General features: G+C 42.9%; 1 protein-coding gene across 1 annotated transcript in view; it reads right to left on the reverse strand.

Annotated features, from left to right (window-relative positions):
• LOC306989206 (transmembrane protease serine 9-like) overlaps window positions 1-15656 on the reverse strand; it is a 43199-nt gene extending 27543 nt beyond the window's left edge. Inside the window, exons 1-5 of the mRNA XM_079594652.1 lie at window positions 15585-15656; window positions 15382-15452; window positions 8941-8964; window positions 8695-8866; window positions 8331-8605 (exon numbers count right to left, since the gene is read on the reverse strand). Of these exons, the coding sequence (XP_079450778.1) occupies window positions 8331-8605; window positions 8695-8866; window positions 8941-8964; window positions 15382-15421 (511 nt within the window). The 5' untranslated portion in view covers window positions 15422-15452; window positions 15585-15656. The remainder of the gene's footprint in view (window positions 1-8330; window positions 8606-8694; window positions 8867-8940; window positions 8965-15381; window positions 15453-15584) is intronic.
• Between the last annotated feature and the right edge of the window lie 7899 nt (window positions 15657-23555).

Raw genomic sequence — 23555 nt, forward strand, 5'->3', positions numbered from 1 at the left:
CCACAAGGTGCCTGTCCACCCGCAGGATGTCCCCAAAACAGCAGTCATCAGACCCTTTGGCCTTTTCGAATTCCTACGGATGCCTTTCGGCCTCAAGGGGGCAGCGCAGATGTTTCAGCGTCTCATGGACTCGGTGCTGCGAGATATGCCGTTCATGTTTGTTTACTTGGACGACATTCTCGTGGCCAGCGCGTCCGTAGACGACCACCGCATCTCCGGCAGCTGTTCGGCCGGCTCAGTGAGCATAGCCTCATCATCAACCCATGCCAAGTGCGAGTTTGGCTGGTCATCCATCACTTTCCTCGGCCACCACGTCACCCCACAGGGGGCAGTTCCCCTCCCTGCCAAGGTGGAGGCCGTCGCCAGTTTTCCACGCCCACGCACTGTGAAGTCTCTGCAGGAGTTCCTGGGCATGGTGAACTTCTACAACCGTTTCCTCCCCCGTGCGGCCCAGCTCATGCGTCTATTGTATTACGCCTTGCGGGGTAGGAGACCGGCGGACGTGTTGGATTGGTCCCCAGAGATGACTGATGCGTTTGATGCTGCCAAAACTGCGCTGGCCAACTCTGCTCTGCTGGCGCACCCGTCTCCGACCGCCCCAGTTGCTCTTACTACGGACGCCTCTGATTACGCCGTGGGGGCTGTGTGTGAGCAGTGGGTGAGCGGAGCCTGGCAGCCGCTGGCCTTTTTCAGCAGGAAGCTCCGGGACAATGAGAGGAAGTACAGCGCCTTCGACAGGGAGCTCCTGGGTCTTTTCCTCGCCACACGTCATTTCCGTTTCCTGTTGGAGGGTCGGCGGTTCACGGCTTTCATTGACCACAAGCCGCTGACGTTTGCTATGGCCAAGTCTACGGAGCCATGGTCTGGTCGACAGCAGCATCAGCTCTCGGCCATCTCCGAGTTTACCACTGACATTCAGCACGTGGCTGGCAAGGACAAATTCGTCGCCGACTGCCTCTCCCGGGCGGTCGCTGGTTCCGTCCACTTGGGCCTCGACTATGCGGCTATGGCTGTGGATCAAATGGCGGACTCTGAGGTGCAAGCCTACAGGACGGCCCCCACGGCGCTGCTCATGGAAGATGTGATGTTTGTTTGACACGGCCAACGCTACACTCCTCTGCGACGTCTCCACTGGGCAACCTCGCCCCATGGTACCTGCTGCCTGGAGGCATAAAGTTTTTGATGCCATCCATGGTCTTTCCCACCCGGGGGTGAAGGCCTCTACCAAGCTGGTGGGGGCCAAGTTCGTCTGGCCGGGCCTGCGGAGGGACGTCATGGCCTGGGCTGCGGCCTGTGTGGCGTGCCAGCGCGCAAAGGTGACTTGTCATACCAAGGCTCCTTTGGCACCCTTCAAAGTGCCAGAGAGACGTTTTGATCATGTGAATGTGGACCTGGTGGGCCCACTTCCCCCCTCCCGTGGTTACACCTACCTCCTCACCATGGTGGACAGGACCACCAGGTGGCCAGAAGTAGTTCCCCTGTCCTCCACTACATCAGCGGAAGTGGCCCGGGCGTTCATTATGGCTTGGGTGGCCCGTTTCGGCACACCGTCCGACCTCTCTTCGGACCGGGGTCCACAGTTCACATCGGAGCTTTGGTCTGCGTTCGCCGAGGTCCTTGGGGTGAAGGTTCATCGTACCACAGCCTATAACCCACAGAGCAACGGATTGTGCGAGTGGTTTCATCGTGACATGAAGGCCGCACTCAGGGCCAGCCTTACGGGCAGCGACTGGGCTGACCGCCTCCCATGGGTTATGCTTGGCCTTCGCTCCGCCCCCAAGGAAGATCTTCAGGCCTCATCGGCCGAGCTGGTGTATGGCCAGCCTCTGCGTGTCCCGGGGGAGTTTCTTCCAGATGCCACGGCCCCGTGGTCAGTTGCCTCACATCGGGCTGCGTCTCCGGACATTGCGGACGCCTTTGTTCCTATTCCAACGTCTCACCATGGCCTTCCCCGGTCCTACGTGCCCAAGGATTTACCATCGGCCAAGTATGTTTTCATCCGCCACGATGGCCACCGGACACCGCTGCAGCCCCCATACGATGGGCCCTTCCGTGTCCTGGTGGGGGGGTCTAAGAACTTTGTTGTGGATATGGGGGGCAGGCCTGAGCGGGTAGCTATTGACCGTCTCAAGCCTGCTCATGTGGATATTGGCGAACCGCTTCAGCTGGCCCTTCCCCCGCGGCGAGGGCGCCCACCTGCGGCAACCTCGCCCCCTGCGGCAACCTCGCCCCCTGCCCCTGCCCCGCCCCTTGCCCTTGGCCCCTCTGCTGTTAGGCGCAGCCGGTATGGCCGCCCAGACCGCCCCCCTGTACGTTGACTTTGTTGGAGGGACTGTTATGTGCTGGACTGTTCTGTTTTGCACTAATGCGTAGTGTCACATGTTCTATTTGGGGTACATGTTCGGCCTGGCCCTGTTATTATGGGTGAATTCTGGGGGGGCCTGTGTAGTGACCCACAAGGAAGTCTGAAAGAGACATTCACCAGGGACTGTACCTTTAAGGAAGGGGAGGTTAAAATGATGACGAGTTCCGGTTTTGACGTTGTGTTTTGGTTTTGATATCACTCGCTGTACTGGTGATAGTATATATTGAAGTGGATAGTAAAGTTGACTCGACGCATCTCCGTCTCTTGTCTCCTCACTTACTGCACTCCACAGTGTAGCAATTTGTACAAATGCAGACATTTTTGTGAATACAAATGTTTTCTTTTGTATTAGTGTATCATAATCTGCGCATGCAAAAAAGAAGATGTGCATGTGTGGATCAGATGACACGCGTGCATTCATTGACGTCTTTTCTGAGTCGATCTCATTTGATTCATTTGGATTTTGAGACTTTCTTTTCGCTGTTTTTAAGCATTTCACAACACACACACAAACAACTACACATGAATAGTCCTGGTGCTAATTATTAATGTGTGCACAACTACCCTTCTATTTAAAAAAATTAACAATTGTGCGTTGCTACATTTAAACCAATACAATACAACTTGTGTGTGCAAAATCCAGAATCACAAGAATGTGCAGCATTTTGTACAAATAGAGACATAGTTGTTAATACAAAACCTCAATTTTGTATTAATGTAGGTCAGAATGTGTGCATGCAACAAGTATAATGTGCATTTGTGGATGAGGTGACACGCGTGCATTCATTGACTCGTTTCTGAGTCGATCCTGTTTGATTCATTTGGATTTTGAGACTTTCATTTCGCCGGTTTCGCCTGGCACGATCTACACACAGCTGTCTGAGAAAACCTGCTACCACTAGATGGCAGTATTCTGCTAAAACCGACAACGGCAGTGTAATCAAGCGTTCTTCCCCATTTAAGACGCTTAATGGATTTGAATGATATTGAAGTGATCTTAGTACACAATATAGGCCTTATTATTAAAGCATAGCCTACTTTATAGAGGCAAACAGATTAATGCATGAGTTAATCATTTATATACTATTTTCATCCCATACTCATCTCACAGAAAGATGATAATATTATCAAAACAGAAACTCACAGTAACGGTGTTCGAGTCGGACAATAATGCCCACAGAGCTAGAGAATATATGCTGAATAGAGATAGAACAGGTAGCCTATGTTTATTTTAATTACGTTTATAACTTATATGCCATCTGCTCCACTATAAATAGCCTGCTGTAGTAGACCCCGTCTGAATGATGAGAAAAATATACTGATGAGTTAAATTAAGTTTATTGTACATCACACAAAAGATGAAGCATTAGTTTTACTGCAGAAAATCACTGTAAGAATAAACACAGTATAAGAAGTGCGTATTAAGTCTTATCCATAAACTCTCTCTCTCTCCCTTTCATTATCATGGAACATAACGTTACACAGCGGAGTACACAAAACGTACTCGGTTACTAACGTAACCTCGGTTCTCTCTATAGAGAGGAACGAGTACTGCGTAGAACTACGCTAGGGGAAAATCCTTTTCCACGAGAATACTAAAGCCAAGAAAATTATCCTTAATTTTGTATTAATGTAAAACGCGTTGCCACAGCATACAGGCATGGGTGAGACAGCTCGCGCGCCTATTGGCTGGACTGCAGGCAACTGCTTGAGCCTATCGAGCGAGACCTAGAGTGACGTCATACCCAATGAGAGCGGTTCGCGCCCTCTGCGTCACGTCCAGCCGAAACGGGTGTGGCCTAGGTCTGTAAAATGCCGCTCGCGGGCTCATATCTCTGATTTTTTACAGTGAAGCAACCAGAGCGCGTGCATGCACGGCAGGATACGCAGTACTTGTTCCTCTCTCTAGAGAGAACCGAGGTTACGTTAGTGACCGAGTACGTTCTCTTACGAGAGATACTCTCGTACTGCGTAGAACTACGCTAGGGGAACCTAATGTAAAACGCTGTGCGTGCTGGGATCTGACAACATAGACCCAAAGGGCGACCGCCCGGGGTTCATACAGTGCACACCATGGGATTCACAGGGAATACCGGAAGAAGAGGGTTTTAGCCACTATCTTCCTTATATGGCAGCTTAGAGCAGCCCTGCTATTCACAATAGCCATATAACACAAGACTGACAGTGTCAGTTTAATGATTTGGCCGTACTAGACCGACAGTAACCTGGCTTGTAGTGCGGGAACCTCCAGGTTGTAAAACCTTATAAATGTAGACGGGGAAGCCCAGCCTGCCGCCATACAGATATCTTGCAAGGCAATCCCACTTGACCAGGCCCACGATGAAGCCATGCTTCTGACACCCAATGGGCACTGCACGCCCTTGGCTGTGTAAGCTAGCGCTATTGCGTCGACAATCCACCTGGATAGGCTCTGTTTCGAAGTGGCTAGTCCCTTAGAACGCCCGCTGAAAGAAACAAAGAGCTGTTCCGTCTGTCTGAAGGCAGACGAGCGAGACACATAAGCTCTTAATGCCCTGACTGGGCAGAGGAAGCTTTCATCCTCATTTCCTCCAGTGACCGGTAGGGCAGACAGGGAAATGACCTGTGCCCTAAACGGTGTATTTAGGGATTTAGGAACATAACCGTGCTTAGGTTTGAGTATAACCCTAAAGTCATTAGGCCCAAATTCCATGCACGTTGCACTCACTGAGAGTGCGTGTAAGTCCCCTATGCACTTCACTGAAACGAGAGCCAGAAGAAACACCGTCTTGAACGACAGGTGCTTAAGATCAATCTCCTGCAAAGGCTCAAAAGGATGACCTTTCATGGCTTCCAGTACCGTAGAAAGGTCCCATATGGGGACTGTGGGAGGTCTGGGAGGATTCAGTCTCTCAGCTCCTCTAAGGAACCGAATGACTAAATCGTTCCTTCCTATAGACTGGCCTAGCGCTGTCGCAGAGAACACTGCTATGGCCGCCACATAGACTTTGAGCGTGGAAGGGGACCTCCCCTTATCCAGCAGCTCCTGCAGGAAGGTGAGAACCTCTGTCACTCCGCAATCCGGAGGTGACACACCATGAGCTGTGCACCAGCCAGAAAACACCGACCAGAGGCGTAGAGACGTCGCGTAGATGGAGCTCTGGCCTGCGTGATCGTGTTTAACACTCCCTGTGGGAGGTCAGCGGGTACCCGTTGATGGCCCACACATGAAGGGACCACAGCTCTGGGTGAGGATGCCAGATCGAGCCGTTGGCTTGAGAAAGGAGATCCCTCCTCAGAGGCACTGGCCACGGGGCGGTGTTTGCTAACTGCATCACAACTGGGAACCAAGGCTGGCTCGTCCAGAGTGGCGCTACAAGCAGCACTGAACATCCTTCTTCCCTGATCCGTTCTACCACCTGCGTCAGGAGGGAGACAGGGGGAAAAGAAAAATTCTGGACAGTGAGCGTTGTCCTGAGATGCGAACAGGTCTATCTCTGCCGAATTTCTTCCACAGCAGCCGTACTGTCTGTGGGTGCAAGGACCATTCCCCTATCAGAACGTGGTTCCTGGACAGTCTGTCTGGTTCTACGTTCAGGAGCCCTGGCACGTGCGCTGCTTTCAGCGAGAGCAGGTTGCTGCGAGCCCATATCAGGAGGCGTCTGGTTAGCCTGTACAGAGTCAGGGACCTGAGGCCGCCCTGGCGATTTATGTAGGATACCACCAACATGCCCCATTGGCGAGCGAGATTTGCATCGCGATTTCCACCCCTGAAGTGGGTATATAAGGAAGCGCGGTGCGCTCGCTCAGTTCAGCTTTTGCTTCGGCGCTGAGCGTTTCATACCAGATTCTGCTCTGCAACCATGAGTGTCTACAAACCTGGAAGCAGCTCAGCAGCAGTGTTGGTGTGACGGTGCATCAGCGAAGATCGCAGATAAAGAGAGCCTTCCTCTGCAGTCACTGCAGCTTATGAAAGATCATTCCTGAGCGCAGCAGGCTTCACAACGGTCTTGGATGTTGTGCAGCGATTGTTCCCCTGTGCGCCTCAAAACTAAAGAGCTTGTTTCCCAAACCGAAAGAGTAAACATGGGTGTGACGTTACGTCTTTCTAAAGATGTAATTCAACACGTGTGTTTCTGGAGGCGGTTGTTTCCTGTCTCCGTCAGACAGTCGCGATCACTGCCTCACGTGTCTGGGCCGGAAGCACACTGAGGTGGCGTTTGTAGATGAGTCATGCACCCACAGCGGAAAGATGACCATCGCGATGCTGCAGTCGAGACATGAGTACCTCGAAAAAGGGTGGAGTCCTCTCTGCTATTCCCATTGGAGAGTGGGCTATAGTTCTCTGGGGATGAAGATTCGGCTGCGCATCCCCCTTCGAGGAGAGTAGCGTTGTTCGAGTCTAAGGCCTCATCCACACTACTGCGTTTTAGTATAGAAACGGAGAATTAAATCGAATACGATCTCCGTCCACACCAGCGTTTTAGCTGCGTATTAGAACTGATCTCCGTCCACATTAAAACGACTGAAAACGCGGATCACGTGACCATTCACCAACACTGGGCATGCGCGTGCCGGTGTAAACAGGCGCATGTAGGCAGTTGTAGCGTTGTAAATTGCAGAATTTACTTGCACAACAGCTGCTAGCAAAGACATCAACATCAGTAACTCTTGTAATTCGTTATCCATGTTGCAGTCACTAACGTTACGTAGTCCAGGCTGTTTTTGTATGTTTTCTTCCCGGGGACGGGTCATGTGAATCAGGGAAGGATACGCCATGACTGATGACACCCAATCATAGAGCCGAGCGTGAGCCTCTGCACGAGCATCGTTTGTAAAGTCCTCCGTTTTGACCGTCTTCACTAAAACGCCCTCCGGAGATTCAAAACGCAAAACGGGGTCGGAGCGTTTTTAAACTTCTCCGTTTTAGGTCTTCGTTTTTTCCGTTGTAGTCTGGACGGGAGGTGCAAACGTAGCAAAAGGTCTCCGTTTCTAAACGAAAACGCAGTAGTGTGGATGGGGCCTAAACCAGAGCTGAAGGCCATACTTTCCTGGGCCGCTGAGAGCGTCGGGCTCGAGTGGAATCCTCCACCGTGTCCAGAAACTTTAAGCTGGACAATATCTTCACACATCACTGAACCCCAGTGCCTCTCTTCCCAAAAGTGCATGAGAAGGTTACAAAATCGTGGAAGGCACCTTTTCTGCCCAAAACCGCTCTGGCGCTTTCTCCGCTCTCACTACCCTCGATGGTGGGGTGGCCAAGTGTAAGTGGGTAACCTGCAGGTGGAGTGTAGTTGCGATTCAGCTTTGTCCGCAAAGTGCTGCCGCCTGGCGGGGTAGTTTGTGAGTGGCGTGGCCTGTCTGAACTGACGCTGTGCTTGATTTGTGATCATTTCCTCTTTTCGGGGCTCTTCCTTGTCATCTATACGTGACAGTTGCATGTAGTTTTGCATCATTTTCAGTTATTACTAACTAATATGTGTAACAAGGACACTGTCAAATAAAGAATTAACCAATTTCTTATGATGTGAATTAATTCCAATATAGAAATGTTGAAAGTAATTCCAGACTATTTATATTTACTTTAGAATCATTAAGATGATTAAGGAAAAGAGCAAAACATTTTTAAATCAACACAGAAGAGTTTGAAGGGAACAATAACATGGTAAAGGAAAATGTTAATGGATTAATAAAACGTAAAGGATATTTAACTTGATTGAATTGATTTAACAAGTGATACTGTAATATTTATGTAAACCTGTGTTTTGTTTTATTTTGCCAGTATTGCGTCTGGAGACGCAAACTCCTAAAATCTGGAGTTTGGCAAGGGGGTTTGTTCTGACATTGTTGAATCGTTTGGTTCATCGTTGTTCTTCCAATTATCTAGTACTTTTTTTTTTACTCGGGTAAGAGAAATCCTAAGCTTTAGGTTGGTTACATAATCCAGATTACATGTAGTCCAATGTGTCAAAATTATTATCATTACCTACAAATCCGGTTTCTCCCCATCCAGTGGACCAGCAGGTGGTGCCGTTGTGAAAGACACTGTCATTAGCAGCCAGGCATATTGGGCTGATGTAGCTGGTAAAGTTCACTGGCTCACTCAATCTCAGCAAGGCGATGTCATTGGTCGACTGTGAAGGGTCATAGTCTGGATGTGTAATGATGGATTGGACTCCTCGACTCACCTCGTTTGGGTTAGAGACTGAAATGTTTTGGCTTTGTCTACCCAGGTAAACAGTCCAGTTACTGTCTGGGGATCTGAATGTGGAAAACAATTATCTCTAACAAATGCACTTTCACATTAAATCACACATTATTTGATTTATACATCTATGTTGTGTTCTTACGAGAAGTAAAAACAGTGAGCCGCAGTGAGCACCCATTCGTGGCTGATGAGGGACCCTCCACAGGAGAAATAGCCATAAGAGTGTAGACTGACCTGCCAAGGCCAGTTCCCCGCAGGCGCATCCTCACCTCCCACAATACGAGTGTTCAGTGAGGAAACCCCACAGTGTTGTGCTGAAGGGAATAATGAGAACTGTAAATAATTCACAAAATCTTTTATATTTTTTATACTTTAAACACATTGTTACCTTGTATAGCTTTTCTCGTGTCATCTAAAATGTAAAAGGACAGAAGTAGTTAAATAAAAGTCAAACACACTGTGAGTATGTTCAAGGTTAATAACTTTGTGGTTTACAATCTAGCTGTTGCAGAATCTCTGCTCATTTCAGTATTTTAGATAGCCTACTGGTGGTACTCCAATCTATAGATACTCCAATTGACTGGGCATGAATACGCTGATAATCATATCCTATGAATCCAGCTGCGGCTAAATTGTTCACTAGTAAAGGGATTCAGCTAAATTTAATGCAAGGCTCCACCACCAGGTCATGATCCCAGCCTTAGGGCTCTTTCACGCTTGGTTCGATTGCCTGTTCCCAACCCGAGTACGATTGCTCCCCCCTAACTTGTGTGGACTTTTGTGATTTTCTTTGTTTGTTTGTGTTGTTGAAGCATAATAACAATAAAAAAAATAAAAAACATGATCCAAAAAAAAAAAAAAAAACTTTGTGATTTCCTGTTCTGTGCCATGTTTTGTAGTCCTTTGTAGTTTTTCTTGTTGATTAGTTCAGTGATTTTTCCAAAGTGTGTCTTATTTGCCTATTACTGTGTATTTAAAAACCACCCTGCATCTCAATGTCCATACTATCCATCCTAAACAGTATATGTGAGATTAAAAAATATGTGTCCCAAAGCATAGTATGTTGAAAAGAGTATGCCAGAAGTAATACTAATTTCGGTGGATTTTCGAAGTGTGGATCCATGCCCAAGTGTGGTACACGAGTCCTGAAAAGTGAAGCCAAAGTGTTTCGATCGCCCCCCAGGTGGCTGGATGCAGTATAGGTCATAAACCCCGCCCTCTCTTGTCCTGCATCCTCAGTAAACAAGCTACAGTTAGTCCAAAATGCAGCTGCTAGAGTTCTTACTAGGTCATGAAAATATGATCATATAACACCAATTTTATCATCTCTACACTGGTTACCTATTAAGTTCTGTATCAATTACAAAAGTGTTGCTACTGACCTATAAAGCCCTAAATGGTCTAGCTCCTGTGTATTTAAGGGATCTTCTATCGCCCTACAATCCATCGCGCTCTTTAAGATCGCTAAATTCGAGGCTTCTGGTCGTGCCTAGGATATCTAAGTCCACTAAAGGAGGGAGGGCGTTTTCACATCTAGCTCCTAATCTCTGGAATAGCCTTCCTGATACTGTGCGAGGCTCAGACTCGCTCTCCCAGTTTAAAACTAGATTAAAGACGCATCTCTTTAGCCAAGCATTCACATAATGCATCTCATACCTTTTATACAGTTAAATCAGATCAAATGCATTCATATTATAAACAGCAGCTACGCTAATTATTTCCCATCATGCCTTTTTTGTTGTAATGGTGTCCCGAGATAACTCAAATAGAGTTCGTCAGCTCCAGTTATGTATCCAGCCTCTCATGGAGACTTCAGGTGCCCCAACGCCTGTGAAGAGACGACCCAACGCCTGTGAAGAGACGACCCAACGCCGGCGATATGTTATGGCCTAAATTAATACATGATTAACTAACTGTATTTTTCTATGTACATTTCTGAAATGCATTTTCTGTAAAGCTGCTTTGAAACAATATGTATTGTGAAAAGCGCTATACAAATAAATTTGAATTGAATGTGAGACAGACTAAACAATTAAATTGCACTTCAAATATTTTTTTCCAAAGATGGTTTGTCATTTTAGAAAAGCAAGGTCTGACCATGGGCTGAAAGCTCAGCGACAAACCAGTGTGATCATGACCTGGAATATGTCACGGTGCCATCATCTGCCATGCCCATCTCGGGACTCGGCTGTGTAACCAGCGTCTCACATGAAACAGTCCAAGGGGTGTGCTTCATTCAAAAGACAACTGAAAACTCATCTCTTCCGTGAGCACTTGACATAAAAAAAAAAAATACATATATATTTTTAAAACCCTTCTCTTTAATCCTCCCTTGTTTTGGCTTATGCTACTCTGAGCAATGCCAGAACTTATTATTTTTGCCTCTTCACGATAACTCGCTTGCTGTAGTCCTATAAGTTTTAAGTCGCTTTGGATAAAGGCGTCTGCTAAATGACTAAATGTAAATGTAAATGTGTGAACGCGGCTGTGGATGCCATGCCCCCGGAGCCTCTGAAACAGTTTCTGTGGAACCGCTGTCCAGCACGGACTGGGCACGCTCGTTTGTGAGACGTGCTGTTGAGTCCATACCGAGAAAAGAGATACTCTGCATGGGGGAGAGTTTGCTCTTTTCCCAGTTGACCCGAAGCACCAGGTGGCTGAGGTGCCTGAGCACCAGGTCCCTGTGTTCACACAACTGATCTTGCGAGTGGGCCAGAATGAGCCAGTTGTCAAGATAGTTGAGGATGCGAAAACCCACCTCCCTTAGAGGGGCAAGGGCGGCCTCCGTGACCTTCGTAAAAACACAGGGCGACAGGGACAGCCCGAAGGGGAGGACCATGTACTGATATATCCGTCCCTCGAACGCAAAGCGTAACGATCTGTGTCGAGGGAGAACTCAGCATCTCTGAGTTAGCATCTTGAACAGAAGCTTGAGAAGGGCCTGATTCAAGACACACAGATCTAGAATTGGTTGTAACCCACAGCCTTTCCTTTCCTGCTTCACTTTTCAGGACTCGTGTGGCACGCTTGTAGCCTAGAAATCTAGATGTATTTTGCAGCCAGGGCAGTCTAGCAACTCTCCATAGACCTAGCAGCAAAAACCTAAATTGGGTCAGGCCAATCACGTCGTGTATAGAGTAGGCGGGGGCGGGCTTAACATATGACGACAGAGTTGCGACGGCTGCCACTTGAAAACAAAGAATGGCGGCTGCGAGTGGAGAACAGCGGTCTTTCGAATCGGCTTTGGCCGCGACTCTGGAAGACTTGGAGTTAAGTTTTTCTTTAAGAAAAGAGCAAAGAACGGCACTTAAGTCATTTAAAAAAAAGGAAGAAGTGTTCGGAGTTTTGCCGACTGGATACGGAACCTTCTCACCTTCTTCGTTGCTCTGATTGGTTGTAGCGCTATCCTATTGCGTGCAGAGGGATTTTGAGAGACAACCGTTTATCCCGCCCCTCGGATTAAGCCGCGTCCATGGAGAGTTGCCAGACTAAACATCTTGATGTAAGTCTGGCTTGCCAGGCTAGCACGCTTGGGCATGGATCCACACTTCGAAAATCCACCGGATATAGGACATCCGGGGACTTCTGGCAAACTCTTTTCAACATACTATTCTTTGGGACACACTTATTTTAATCTCACATTGTTAGAGCCATAATATACATTGTGCAAATTTGATAATATTGAAGTGTTGTTAGATTATTACTCATTGTACTTGTATTTTTTTTTCCAAAGATTAAGAATGTTTATACTATAATTATTTATGATTTTGTTATGTCCTTGCTAACTGATGAGGGGATTAAGACGTCATATCCGTGTTGTGGATGACAGAGCGATACAGTTTTTTGAACGCCGTTCCATATTTTGTTGTTATATAAAGTTAAAAGGTTGTTCTTGCTTTGAAGTACAAAATAAACAAGAATGAAAAAGGAATATAACAACTTGGATGAGTTCGTTGCATCATCTTTGAACGAATGGTACATATGGATGGGTAGTATGGACACGCAGGGTGTGATTTAAATACACAGTAATAGGCCAACAAAGTAGGGGCTGTAGAAGCCTGACTTAATGTCGGCTGGAGGAACCGGCTCTATGAGTGTGACCACAGTTTTATCACCTCCATCTGCTTATACTGCCAAGAACTGCTGGGCAAAGTTAGACATTTAGAAACTTTAGGCTGTCATGTCTAAAGTGGACTATCGACATAAAGTGTTACCCCAACTTAAACATTTTTTTGTAGTAAGTGACTTACAAAATGTTTTATTTCTGTGAGTTTAGTTCTGTGTGTTATTTCTATTAAGGAAACTGCATAATATGAATCATTATGTTTAATTAGTGAGTAGGGTTCAAGTTTATTCACCAGAATAAGTTACCAGTAATACAGTAAAGGCCATTTTTAGTGCGTTGATACTGCATAAATAATGTCTAATATTCCTTTACTTTATGTTCAGTTAATTATTTACTACTGGCGTGTTAATGCCTAACTACCGCATTATTATGGACCCTTAAAATAAAGTGATACCAATTGAAGACAACCCATGAACTGTAGCCTACAACCAGATGACCTATAGGCTTTCATGTCTCTTGGTTTTTTGGATTTCTTGCCTGTTCCGTGAATTACTCTCTGACCCCTGCCTGTTTTGTTTCTTTGTTTCTTTGTTTGGACTGCCTACCTGTGCTTTGACCTCTTGCCTGTTCTTTGGATTACGTGTCTGGATTGCCCCATATAATAAAGCTACATTTGGATCTCACCTTCTTGTCTCTGAGCAGTTTCTTAACAATTGTCAATTTCGCAAACAATTATAAAATTAACAAACACCATCGTCACCTGTGATAGGTGCGTAGGAAAAGAAGACCAATTAGGTAGGTCGACAAATCTGCAAATAAGGAACTCCCGCACGCTATCGGTAGTTTGCAAATTAAAATAAAAAAAACTTGTTAGTAGCGTTTCGGTCTCACTACCTTCATCAGGCATATACAAATATTCAAACTCATCCCATTTAAAATAAACACATGACCAATCAACAACGCTCCATCTGTAACCCTGTAAACTCATTGAGAATACATAATTAACAACACGTCATCATAAACAGTTACAAACTATAATTGAAAATAATAATATCAAAGTTCGGAGAAAAAAGAAAAATAATAATACTAATAATAATTATAGTGCTTCATCATTCATACCCATAGGCCTAGGGAATAAAGTCTGAAGGGTGAAAATCCAAAAAAGTTCACGTCTCTGTAGGAGCAACAGCAACTCAATGTCGTTCCTCTAGTATAGGTGGCACACTCACTTTTTCAATCCCACAAAAGCGTAAAGAGGAAACATCATGATTCGAAGTTAGAAAATGTGCCGCAACTGGATAATTTACATCTTTTCTTCTGATAGAACTCTTATGTTCACTAATTCTTTGTTTCAATTGACGTGACGTTTTCCCCCCCATAACCTAAACTACAAGGACAACGGATCAACAACATGAAACACACATGTTTGATTGTATATTTTTTACCTGTTCTTGGATGACAGAATTGTTTTTAATGTATTATTGCACTGAGCACAATTCCCACAACGATAATTGCCATTCTGTATAGGACTAAGCAAACTTTGAGATGGACGAGGACTAACACTCTGAAAACAAGCATGTACCAGGCAATCTTTTAAATTCCTAGCGCGTTTATACAATCAAAGGAGGATGCTTAAAAATGTAAAACTCTGAAACTCCTGAAAAACTCCGGATCAGAAGACAACAAATACCAATGTTTTTTAAAAATAGATTGTATCGTGTAAGACTTAGGTGAATGAGTCATAATACAAGTAAAAGAATACTTTCTCACTTTTTTGTCTTCTTTTTTAACAACTAAAAAACATTGGCATTTGTTGTCTTCTGATCCGGAGTTGAGCGAAATTTTTCAGCATCCTCCTTTGATTATATATAAACGCGCTAGGAATTTAAAAGATTGCCTGGTACATGCTCGTTTTCAGAGTGTTAGTCCTCGTCCATCTCAAAGTTTGCTTAGTCCTATACAGAATGGCAATTATCGTTGTGGGAATTGTGCTCAGTGCAATAATAGGGGAATGATGAAGCACTATTTAATGTGATATGTTATAATTGTTTTTTTCTCTCCGAACTTTGATATTATTATTTTCAATTATAGTTTGTAACTGTTTATGATGACGAGTTGTTAATTATGTATTCTAAATGAGTTTAAGAGGTTACAGATGGAGCGTTGTTGATTGGTCATGTGTTTGATTGAAATGGGATGAGTTTGAATATTTGTACCCGATGAAGGTCTTGAGACCGAAACGTTATACTAATAAAAAGTTTTTTTATTTTAATTTGCAAGGCCTACCGATAGTGTGCGGGAGTTCCTTATTTGCACAAACAATTATAAAGAAATGGCAAGTAACACACTGAATTAAACATGAAATGTTGAAGTAGAAAGACGGAAATAACAGCTTGTAAAACGTAATAATCATTGTTTTATTTAAAACTTCTAAAAATAATTTCTTGTGTATCTGTTTAGAAGTTTAGAAACTTTAGGCTATCATGTGTAAGAATAAAGAAAAAAGAAAAACACAAAAACACAAACACGCACACGCACACACACACACACACACACACACACACACACACACACACACACACACACACACACATATAGGCTATATATATATATAATGGTTGTTTTCTTTGTTGCCCTTTCTAAAAACCTGTTGTTGTATTTCCATTGTAGGAATTAATAAATGATTTGCATTCATTTCTACAAAGAAATATAAATAATAACTAAAATCTTTCAGACGTGTTTTAAATATCAATAAAAACTTACTGATGAGAAATATCAGCATCAGATACTTCAGATACTCCATTGTAATGAAAGCAGATTCAGTTGGAGTGGAGCTGTGGAGAAAAATACATGTAGAAATCATTACACATTATATAGAATACATAGCAATACATCTGAAAATCCTATAAAAAGTTATATTTTTGAAGCAAATTAAGTCAACTAATATCTGAAAAACCCTTGCATACCTTGCCTTATGTTGTTCACAGCTGTTTCTGACAACACCTATAGCCTACTCTTCTTTCACTACTGACATCTATGTAGCCTATCTGATATAATACCATTATGTACATAACTGAATTGAATAATAAGGAAGTATTACAGCATATAGGCTGGACTACTCGGTAGAGTTTACACTAAATAAGGGGATCAAATGTCCCATTTCAAAAATCAATAGAGGAGGAGCACTAACAATTACCAAAAAAAATTGCTCAGCAGGAAACTCAAGTGTATTTTACAAGACACACACTATTTTCACAGTTAAACAGTGTTGTGGCAGCACAAAAGTGTATATGTGTGTGTGTGTGTGCGTGCGTGCGTGCGTGCGTGCGTGCGTGCGTGCGTGCGCGTGTGTGTGTGTGTGTAATACTTTCCATCTCCAGTCTGTTTATTTAGACATTACATTCACCTGTTCACCTGTGTCCTATTAATGATCTCACCAGTTCCCTCATTTGTTCTAGTATCTGGAACCCTTTACAATCAGGTTCCATTTGTTAACATTAGTAAACTGCATTACGTGACATGAACTAACAATGGCCACTTTGGCAACACTTTACTTGAAGGGGTGTGCATAAGACTGACATGACACCTTCATAATCAGGACATGACACGTGATATGGTAAATTGACTGCATTTATATAGCGCTTTTACAGACCCAATGGCCACCAAAGCGCTTTACAAGTTGCCTCACATTCACTCATTCATACACCGACGGCAGTGTCAGCCATACAATGCGCCATCCAGCTCGTCGGGAGCAGCTGGGGTTAGGTGTCTTGCTCATGGACACCTCGACACTTGGTCAAGTGGAACCGGGGATTGAACCACCAACCTTCCGGTTTGTAGACAATCTACATGAACCACTGAGCCACTGCTGCCCCCAAAATACCATTATGTACATAACTGAATTGAATAATAAGGAAGTATTACAGCATATAGGCTGGACTACTCGGTAGAGTTTACACTAAATAAGGGCATCAAATGTCCCGTTTCAAAAATCAACAGAGGAGGAGCACTAACAATTGCCAAAAAAAATTGCTCAGCAGGAAACTCAAGTGTATTTTACAAGACACACACTATTTTCACAGTTAAACAGTGTTGTGGCAGCACAAAAGTGTGTGTGTATGCATGCGTGTGTGTGTGTGTGTGTGTGTGTGTGTGTGTGTGTGTGTGTGTGTGTGTGTGTGTGTGTGTGTGTGTGTGTGTGTGTGTGTGTGACACTTTCCATCTCGAGTCTGTTTATTTAGACATTACATTCACCTGTTCACCTGTGTCTTATTAATGACCTCACCAGTTCCCTCATTTGTTCTAGTATCTGGAACCCTTTACAATCAAGTTCCATTTGTTAACATTAGTAAACTGCATTACGTGTCATTCGCTCAATTATGACATTTTTAATGCAAATATGACATTGTTTGAGATGTATTTATGACACCTTGACATAAAACAATACATCATAACCTGTCAGTGTCTTTGTCATGAAAACTTTTGGTTTTCCAAAGTCATGGTTTTGACATTGGCTGTCATGAGGCTATTATAACATTTTAATGACAAACTCAATTTGTACCACTGTAGTTGAGGTCAAGAAAAATATTCATGACACAGTTATAATGGCCTCATGACAGTCAATGTCAAAACCAACCACATGACAATTTAATGAAAGGTTAACCCATAAAGCTAAGTGGTTTCTTAAGTTTGATAATTAATCTGCTATGTCATGTTTATGACATATTTATGACAGGTTGTGTTGTCCTGGTAATGTCAAGTTGTCATGACAAAGACACTGACAGGTTATGATGTATTGTTTTATGTCAAGTTGTCATAAAGACATTTCAAACAATGTCATATTTGCATTAAAAATTTCATAATTGAGCGAATTACACTTAGTGACAGTTGTCATAAACAAAACATGCATAAAACCTCCTTCATATTTATGACATGTGTCATGTCCTGATTATGAAGGTGTCATGTCAGTCTTATGCACACATCCCTCTCCCAGCTACTCTTCCAAAATCAGTCCATCAGCCCCGCCTCCGCTGGTTCCCTTCAGCCCCTCGACTTCTCCTCTTACGCCACTATGTTGTGTGAACTTGCCTCATGTCTTCAGGTTTTCAGCGTCGCCAAGGCAAGTTGATCCCCTGGTTCCACATCTAGCCGCTGATCCCGTCACTCCACCTCGGTCCGTCGACCTGTCGGCTCCACCAGGCTTCCTCATCCTTCCGGCTCTGGCTGCTTTGTACACTTGTGATGCAATCATTTTAAGGCAGATTATGCTCTTCATGTGTTACAAAAACAACCTTCCTCTACCTTAGAAACATTGCTAAGCTACGGAACATGCTCTCTGTTTCTGATGCAGGAAAGTTAATTCTTGCATTCATAACCTCTAGTCTGGATTACTGTAATGCATTACTAGCTGGTTGTCCTGGATCATCACTGCAGCTGCTAGAGTTCTTACCAGGTCAAGAAAATATGATCATATAACACCAATTTCTTCATCTCTACACTGGTTACCTATTAAATTCTGTATATTAATTAAAGTATTGGTGAGCTTTAAGGCCCTAAATGGATTTGATCCTGTATTTAACCGATCTTCTATCACCCTACAATCAATCACGCTCTATAAGTGTAACGAATGAGAAGAGGAAGCAAGATGCAAGTAAAAAGCTCTTTATGGTATATATATGTTATAAGGGAGGTCAAAGTCCAGAACAGACAGGCTAGCGGCGCAGGGACCCCATTGGCCAGATGAACCCGGTGAGTGGAAGTGGAGCAGTGCGGTGAGATGAATCCAGTGAAGAGAATAATCCAGAATAAATCTACAGGAAAAAGGAACAAGGAACAAGGAAGGCACATGACTCGAGACGTAGACTGGAACACTACCAGGACACCACAAACAACGATCTGACAAAGGAGATGAGAAAGTGGTGAGCATATATGGGTGATGAGATGAGCAGCAGCTGGTGACGGGAGTGATGAGCTTGATTGCTGATGAGTGCTAATGAGCCGGCACGCCCACACGTTCAGTACACACACACATTCAACAACAGAACATGAGACAAGAAAGAGTCAAAGGATTTATATATCGTGACAATAAGGCCCCGTTTACACGTTCATGGTTATTTTGAAAAACTGAGACATTTCCCTTCGGTTGTGCCCCTCGTTTACACGCAAACGGAGAATTCTCCTCTGAAAACGATTCTTTTTTAAAACTCCGGCCAGAGTGGAGATTTTGGTAAACTCCGTTTGCACGTTTGCATGTAAACTGAGAAAAACTGAGTTTTAGGCAGTCGACGTCACAGTATGCGACAGAACTTGCACTGCGTCAAAAGTGCGACCTATATTTTCGGGATTCTGATTGGCTAACGTGGGCTTGAGCTTCTCGTTACACTGCCACCAATAGGTTTGGCATGCTCTTGACGGCATATACACGGGTTCGTGTAAACGAACACTTTTCTGAAAACGGAGAGGGTGAAATGTCCGTTTATTTCAATTTCAATTTATTTATAAAGCACAAATAAAAACAACTTCCGTTGACCAAATTACTGTACAAAGAATAAAATAAAAAATAAAACAACAACAGGACAATTGTTTCAACATTTCAATTTACATACGACAGATCAAATAAAAATGTCTTTAACCTCACTTTAAAGATGCACAGGGTTGGTGCAGCTCTGATTTCAGGAGGAGGCTGTTCCAGAGTCTAGGAGCGGCACTAGAAAAAGCCCTGTCTCCTCTGGTCTTAAGTTTTGTTCTCGGAACCACCAGAAGGCCTAGGTTCGCAGACCTAAGAGCTCTTGATGGTTGGTGAACAGTCAATAGGTCCGTGAGGTATGATGGAGCCATCCCATTTAATGACTTAAAAACTAATAATAACACTTTGAAAGTGATTCTATGGTGCACTGGCAGCCAGTGTAGTGCCTTAAGGACAGGAGTTATATGATCTCGTTTCCGAGTTCCTGTCAGTACTCTTGCAGCGGCATTCTGGACTAATTGAAGGCGGTTAATGGATGATTCACTGATCCCCACATAGAGCGAATTACAATAGTCCAGCCTTGTAGAGATAAAAGCATGTATAACTTTTTCGAAGTTAAAGACTGAGAGTATAGACTTTAGTTTTACCAGGGTTCGTAGCTGGTAGAAGCTTGATTTTACCACTTGATTGACCTGTCTATCCAGCTTCAGGGCACTGTCCAGTACCACTCCCAGGTTTTTGACATATGGCTTCACATATGGTGTCAAGGTACCAAGATTCATATTTGTTGTATCATATAGACTGGAAGGTGTAAACACTATAACCTCAGTCTTTTCCTCATTCAAACTTCAAACGACATCCATTCTTTCACATCCTCAAGGCAATCAGCCATCTCTTCTAGATTCTTTCCATGATTAAGAGGAAAATATATTTGTGTGTCGTCTGCATAGCAATGATAACTCAGGTCATATTTTGTGAAAATGGATGTACTGAATGGATGTACTCAAAGGAAGCATGTATAGAGAAAACAACATCGGAGCCAATGTGGAGCCTTGAGGAATTCCACATGTTAACTTTACTGATGTATATCGGTAGTTACTAATGTTAACTGAAAAACTCCTTTTTGTAAGATAAGACTGGAACCAATGTAAGACTGGGCCTCTAATGCCCACTATGTGTTCTAAGCGATATAGTAGGACATTGTGGTCAACCGTGTCAAATGCAGCACTTAAATCCAAGAGTATCAATACTACCGAATCTCCAGAATCAGTAGCCAGAAAAATGTCATTGAGCACTTTAACAAGCGCCGTTTCTGTCGAGTGAAATTTTTTAAAACCAGATTGAAATATACTGTATCAAAAATTTTGTTTTCGTTCAAAAAAGTTTCAAGTTGACATAGAACTACTTTATCTAAAAATGTTATTAAAAATGGGAGATGTGAAATAGGTCTAAAATTTGATAGATTAGATGAGTCTAAATTTGGCCTCTTTAGTATGGGTTGCACTGACGCATGTTTTAAACGCTCAGGGACAACTCCCAGCTCAAGGCATTTATTTACAAAGTGTAGGAGTGTCGTACTCACTACATTGAACACTTTTTTCAATAGTCGTGCTGGGATAGTGTTTAGTGGTGATCCTGTAGGTTTTAGCTGCTTCACCGTGTCATTTAAAAAAGTCATAGTGATTGGTGTAAATTTACTGAGTCTGCCGGTGTAATTTAACTGACCTGCAGGGTTACCAGTGGTCAATTGTGTATTATTTCTAATTCCAGCTATCTTGTCTGTGAAAAACTTACAGATCCGTTCACACATAGCTACTGACTCATTCGGGTAGATGGACACAACTGGATTTGTAACAGTATTGATAATATTAAAAAGAACTCTTGGGTTATTATGGTTCTTATCTATAAGGGTAGAGAAATAATTTGCTTTGGCCACTTTCAACTCTTTTTGATATTTAAAAAGAGAGTCTTTAAGCATCTCATAAGAGATCTGTATTTTGTCTTTTTTCCATTTCCTCTCGGGCCTTCTGCATATCTGTCTCAGGGTTCGAGTAGTATTATTAACCCAGGGCATTTCGTCTACATCCAATGCACATGGCACCCTTTAGCGTCAATATGGCACGCACAGAGCTTTGTTCGGTTATGGTTGGGTTTAGGTCTGGGGTTAGGGTTAGACCGCTAGGAGGCGCCTTCTGGCCCATATCTATCTGCGTCTCATATTGACGCTAAAGGGTGCCATGTGCGTTGGATGTAGACGATATGTCAAAAGCGTCAGTATATGACGCCTTGGGATGAGAATGCGTTGGGATTTTTGGTGTTTTATTCTCAGTGGCGCTATATCATCTAAAATAGTACTGCAGATAGAATCAAATTTATCAAGTAGTTCATCCGGGTTCAGTTCTGGTGAAGCAAATTCAGGATAATTAAAGAGCTCCTCAAAAGCTTCAGCAAAGGTAGTAGGCCTAGAGGTGGCATCAGTGATTCTCCTTGTCTTCACGCCAGTTTTACAAAGATTTATAGTGTTAAGTGCTAGAGAATTTTACGAAAATTTTAGTTAAGAAGTTTATGAAAATAACCAGCCACGTGTAAACGTAGCATAAGATCACAAAACTCTGGCCTTCTGGTAGTAGGCTACTAAGTCCTCTAAAGGAGGGAGAGCGTTTTCATATTTTATATATCTCGGTTTATGTCAGAAGCCTCAAATCAGAATTGATTTTTTTTTATTTTGTGCACAGTGCATGAATATACAGAGTTTCTCACTGTTTTTGCATACATTATTCTCCCCATATTGCTTATTTTCTTTGTTTTAAAGAGCAGACTAAATATTTATCTATTTCGGGTCCTGATTAGGGGACAACAAGAAACCGTTATCAGACAGTAAAAATGCCCCGTCCCGCACCAAAAACAAGGCGTCTGTGGATGAAGTATGAAGTGAGGACTGATGGGACGTTGTTCTTTCAAGCTTCACTTGTTTAATGCAACTCAGAGGCATATAATTGCATAAATAACGTTAGATGTTTGCTTGTGCTTTTTCTTCTTTTTTTTTTATCTAAATGCTTAAAGTAATGGTCAGAAAAAACAAACATTAATTTAATTCAAAGAATAATTTTCTCGACAGCCAGGTTTGATAGCATGATGTTGTGTGAGAATTTGATGCCAGTTCAGTTTACATATTTTGGAACAACTAGATCACACATCAACTAGTTTTTTAAGCCTCTTTTTTTAATTACTATTATTGTTTTTAGCATTTTTTTTTATTTAGTCACTGTATTTTACAATAACTTCATTTAAATAATTAAATGTATTTAAATATTTTTTTGATTCATCTCGATCCTTTTTTTGTAAACCACGTAGTCATAATACGTATTAATTAGGCTACTTTAGTGAATGTAGTCTTGATACATCTATTGGATTCTTGCATATTGTATTTGGGCCTGTATATTTAATAAGAAGAAAACGTTGTCCAGGCCACTTTAAACAACAGGTTGATGGCGTTGTCACGTGGATCATGATACTTTTCTCAACGCTACCAAAGAGTATAGAAGTAACTTCTATTTCAAAGATATTTATATTCGTGTGCCTGTAATAAAGTCTCAAAATTATAGGTTTAAATAATTATATTTTGGTATATTAATATATCAATTATGACAAATCTGGCTTTCTGAGTTAAAGCGCGCCACCTGGTGGAAATCGGTGTTTTTTATTGCGTGTCTTAAAAAAAGATTATATTTACGAACAAATGGCGCCAACTAGTACTATGTTTTCCTCGCCCACAAAGGAACAGAGAAACCTGAGATTTGGATTGGTGTCGTTAGACATTTTAACCGACATTCTGTCCAACCTCAACAAGAGAAACAAATCCAACTTGGAGAATGTGCCAGATCCCTGTGGATGTCTCAAAGAAAGGAGAATAGTGGGTGAGTGTATTGGCCTCAAACTAGCTCACTGGTTTCAGACACTGACTAAAAAGTACTGTAGGGGTAACGTTACCACGGTAGAAGTATCAGATGACAATAATCCCATGATGCACACTGTAATATGTTAGTGAATTATTAACATATGTATATAATTCAGTGGTCTACCGATATATCTGCCTATATCTCTTAATTGTCCGATAAGTGTTCTTGTCAAATTATTGCCCAAATTGCCTGAAGAGGGACTTTTATTTTGCTGCCGCTTGGAAACTCATCAAAGTTACGGAAGTTTAGAGATATGTGTCAATTTAGCATCACACCTCATTTTATTAGGAGGGTTATTGATTCTGTAAATAAAAATATGAGCAGTTTTTTCTAAGTAGGCGCCTACTATAGCGCTATAGTTAAATAGTTTACAAAGATTGTCAAATTTAAGATATCAATTAAAAGTATTTAAAGATATAATTTTGACATTTACAAAATTCTAAATTTCTAAAGACTGTCTGAAATCACAAAATATTAAATTAATTTAAACTAGAACGTACATTTCCAGAAGA

Source organism: Phoxinus phoxinus (genome assembly GCF_949152265.1).
Source record: "Phoxinus phoxinus genome assembly, chromosome: 21".
NCBI classification, from domain to species: domain Eukaryota; kingdom Metazoa; phylum Chordata; class Actinopteri; order Cypriniformes; family Leuciscidae; genus Phoxinus; species Phoxinus phoxinus.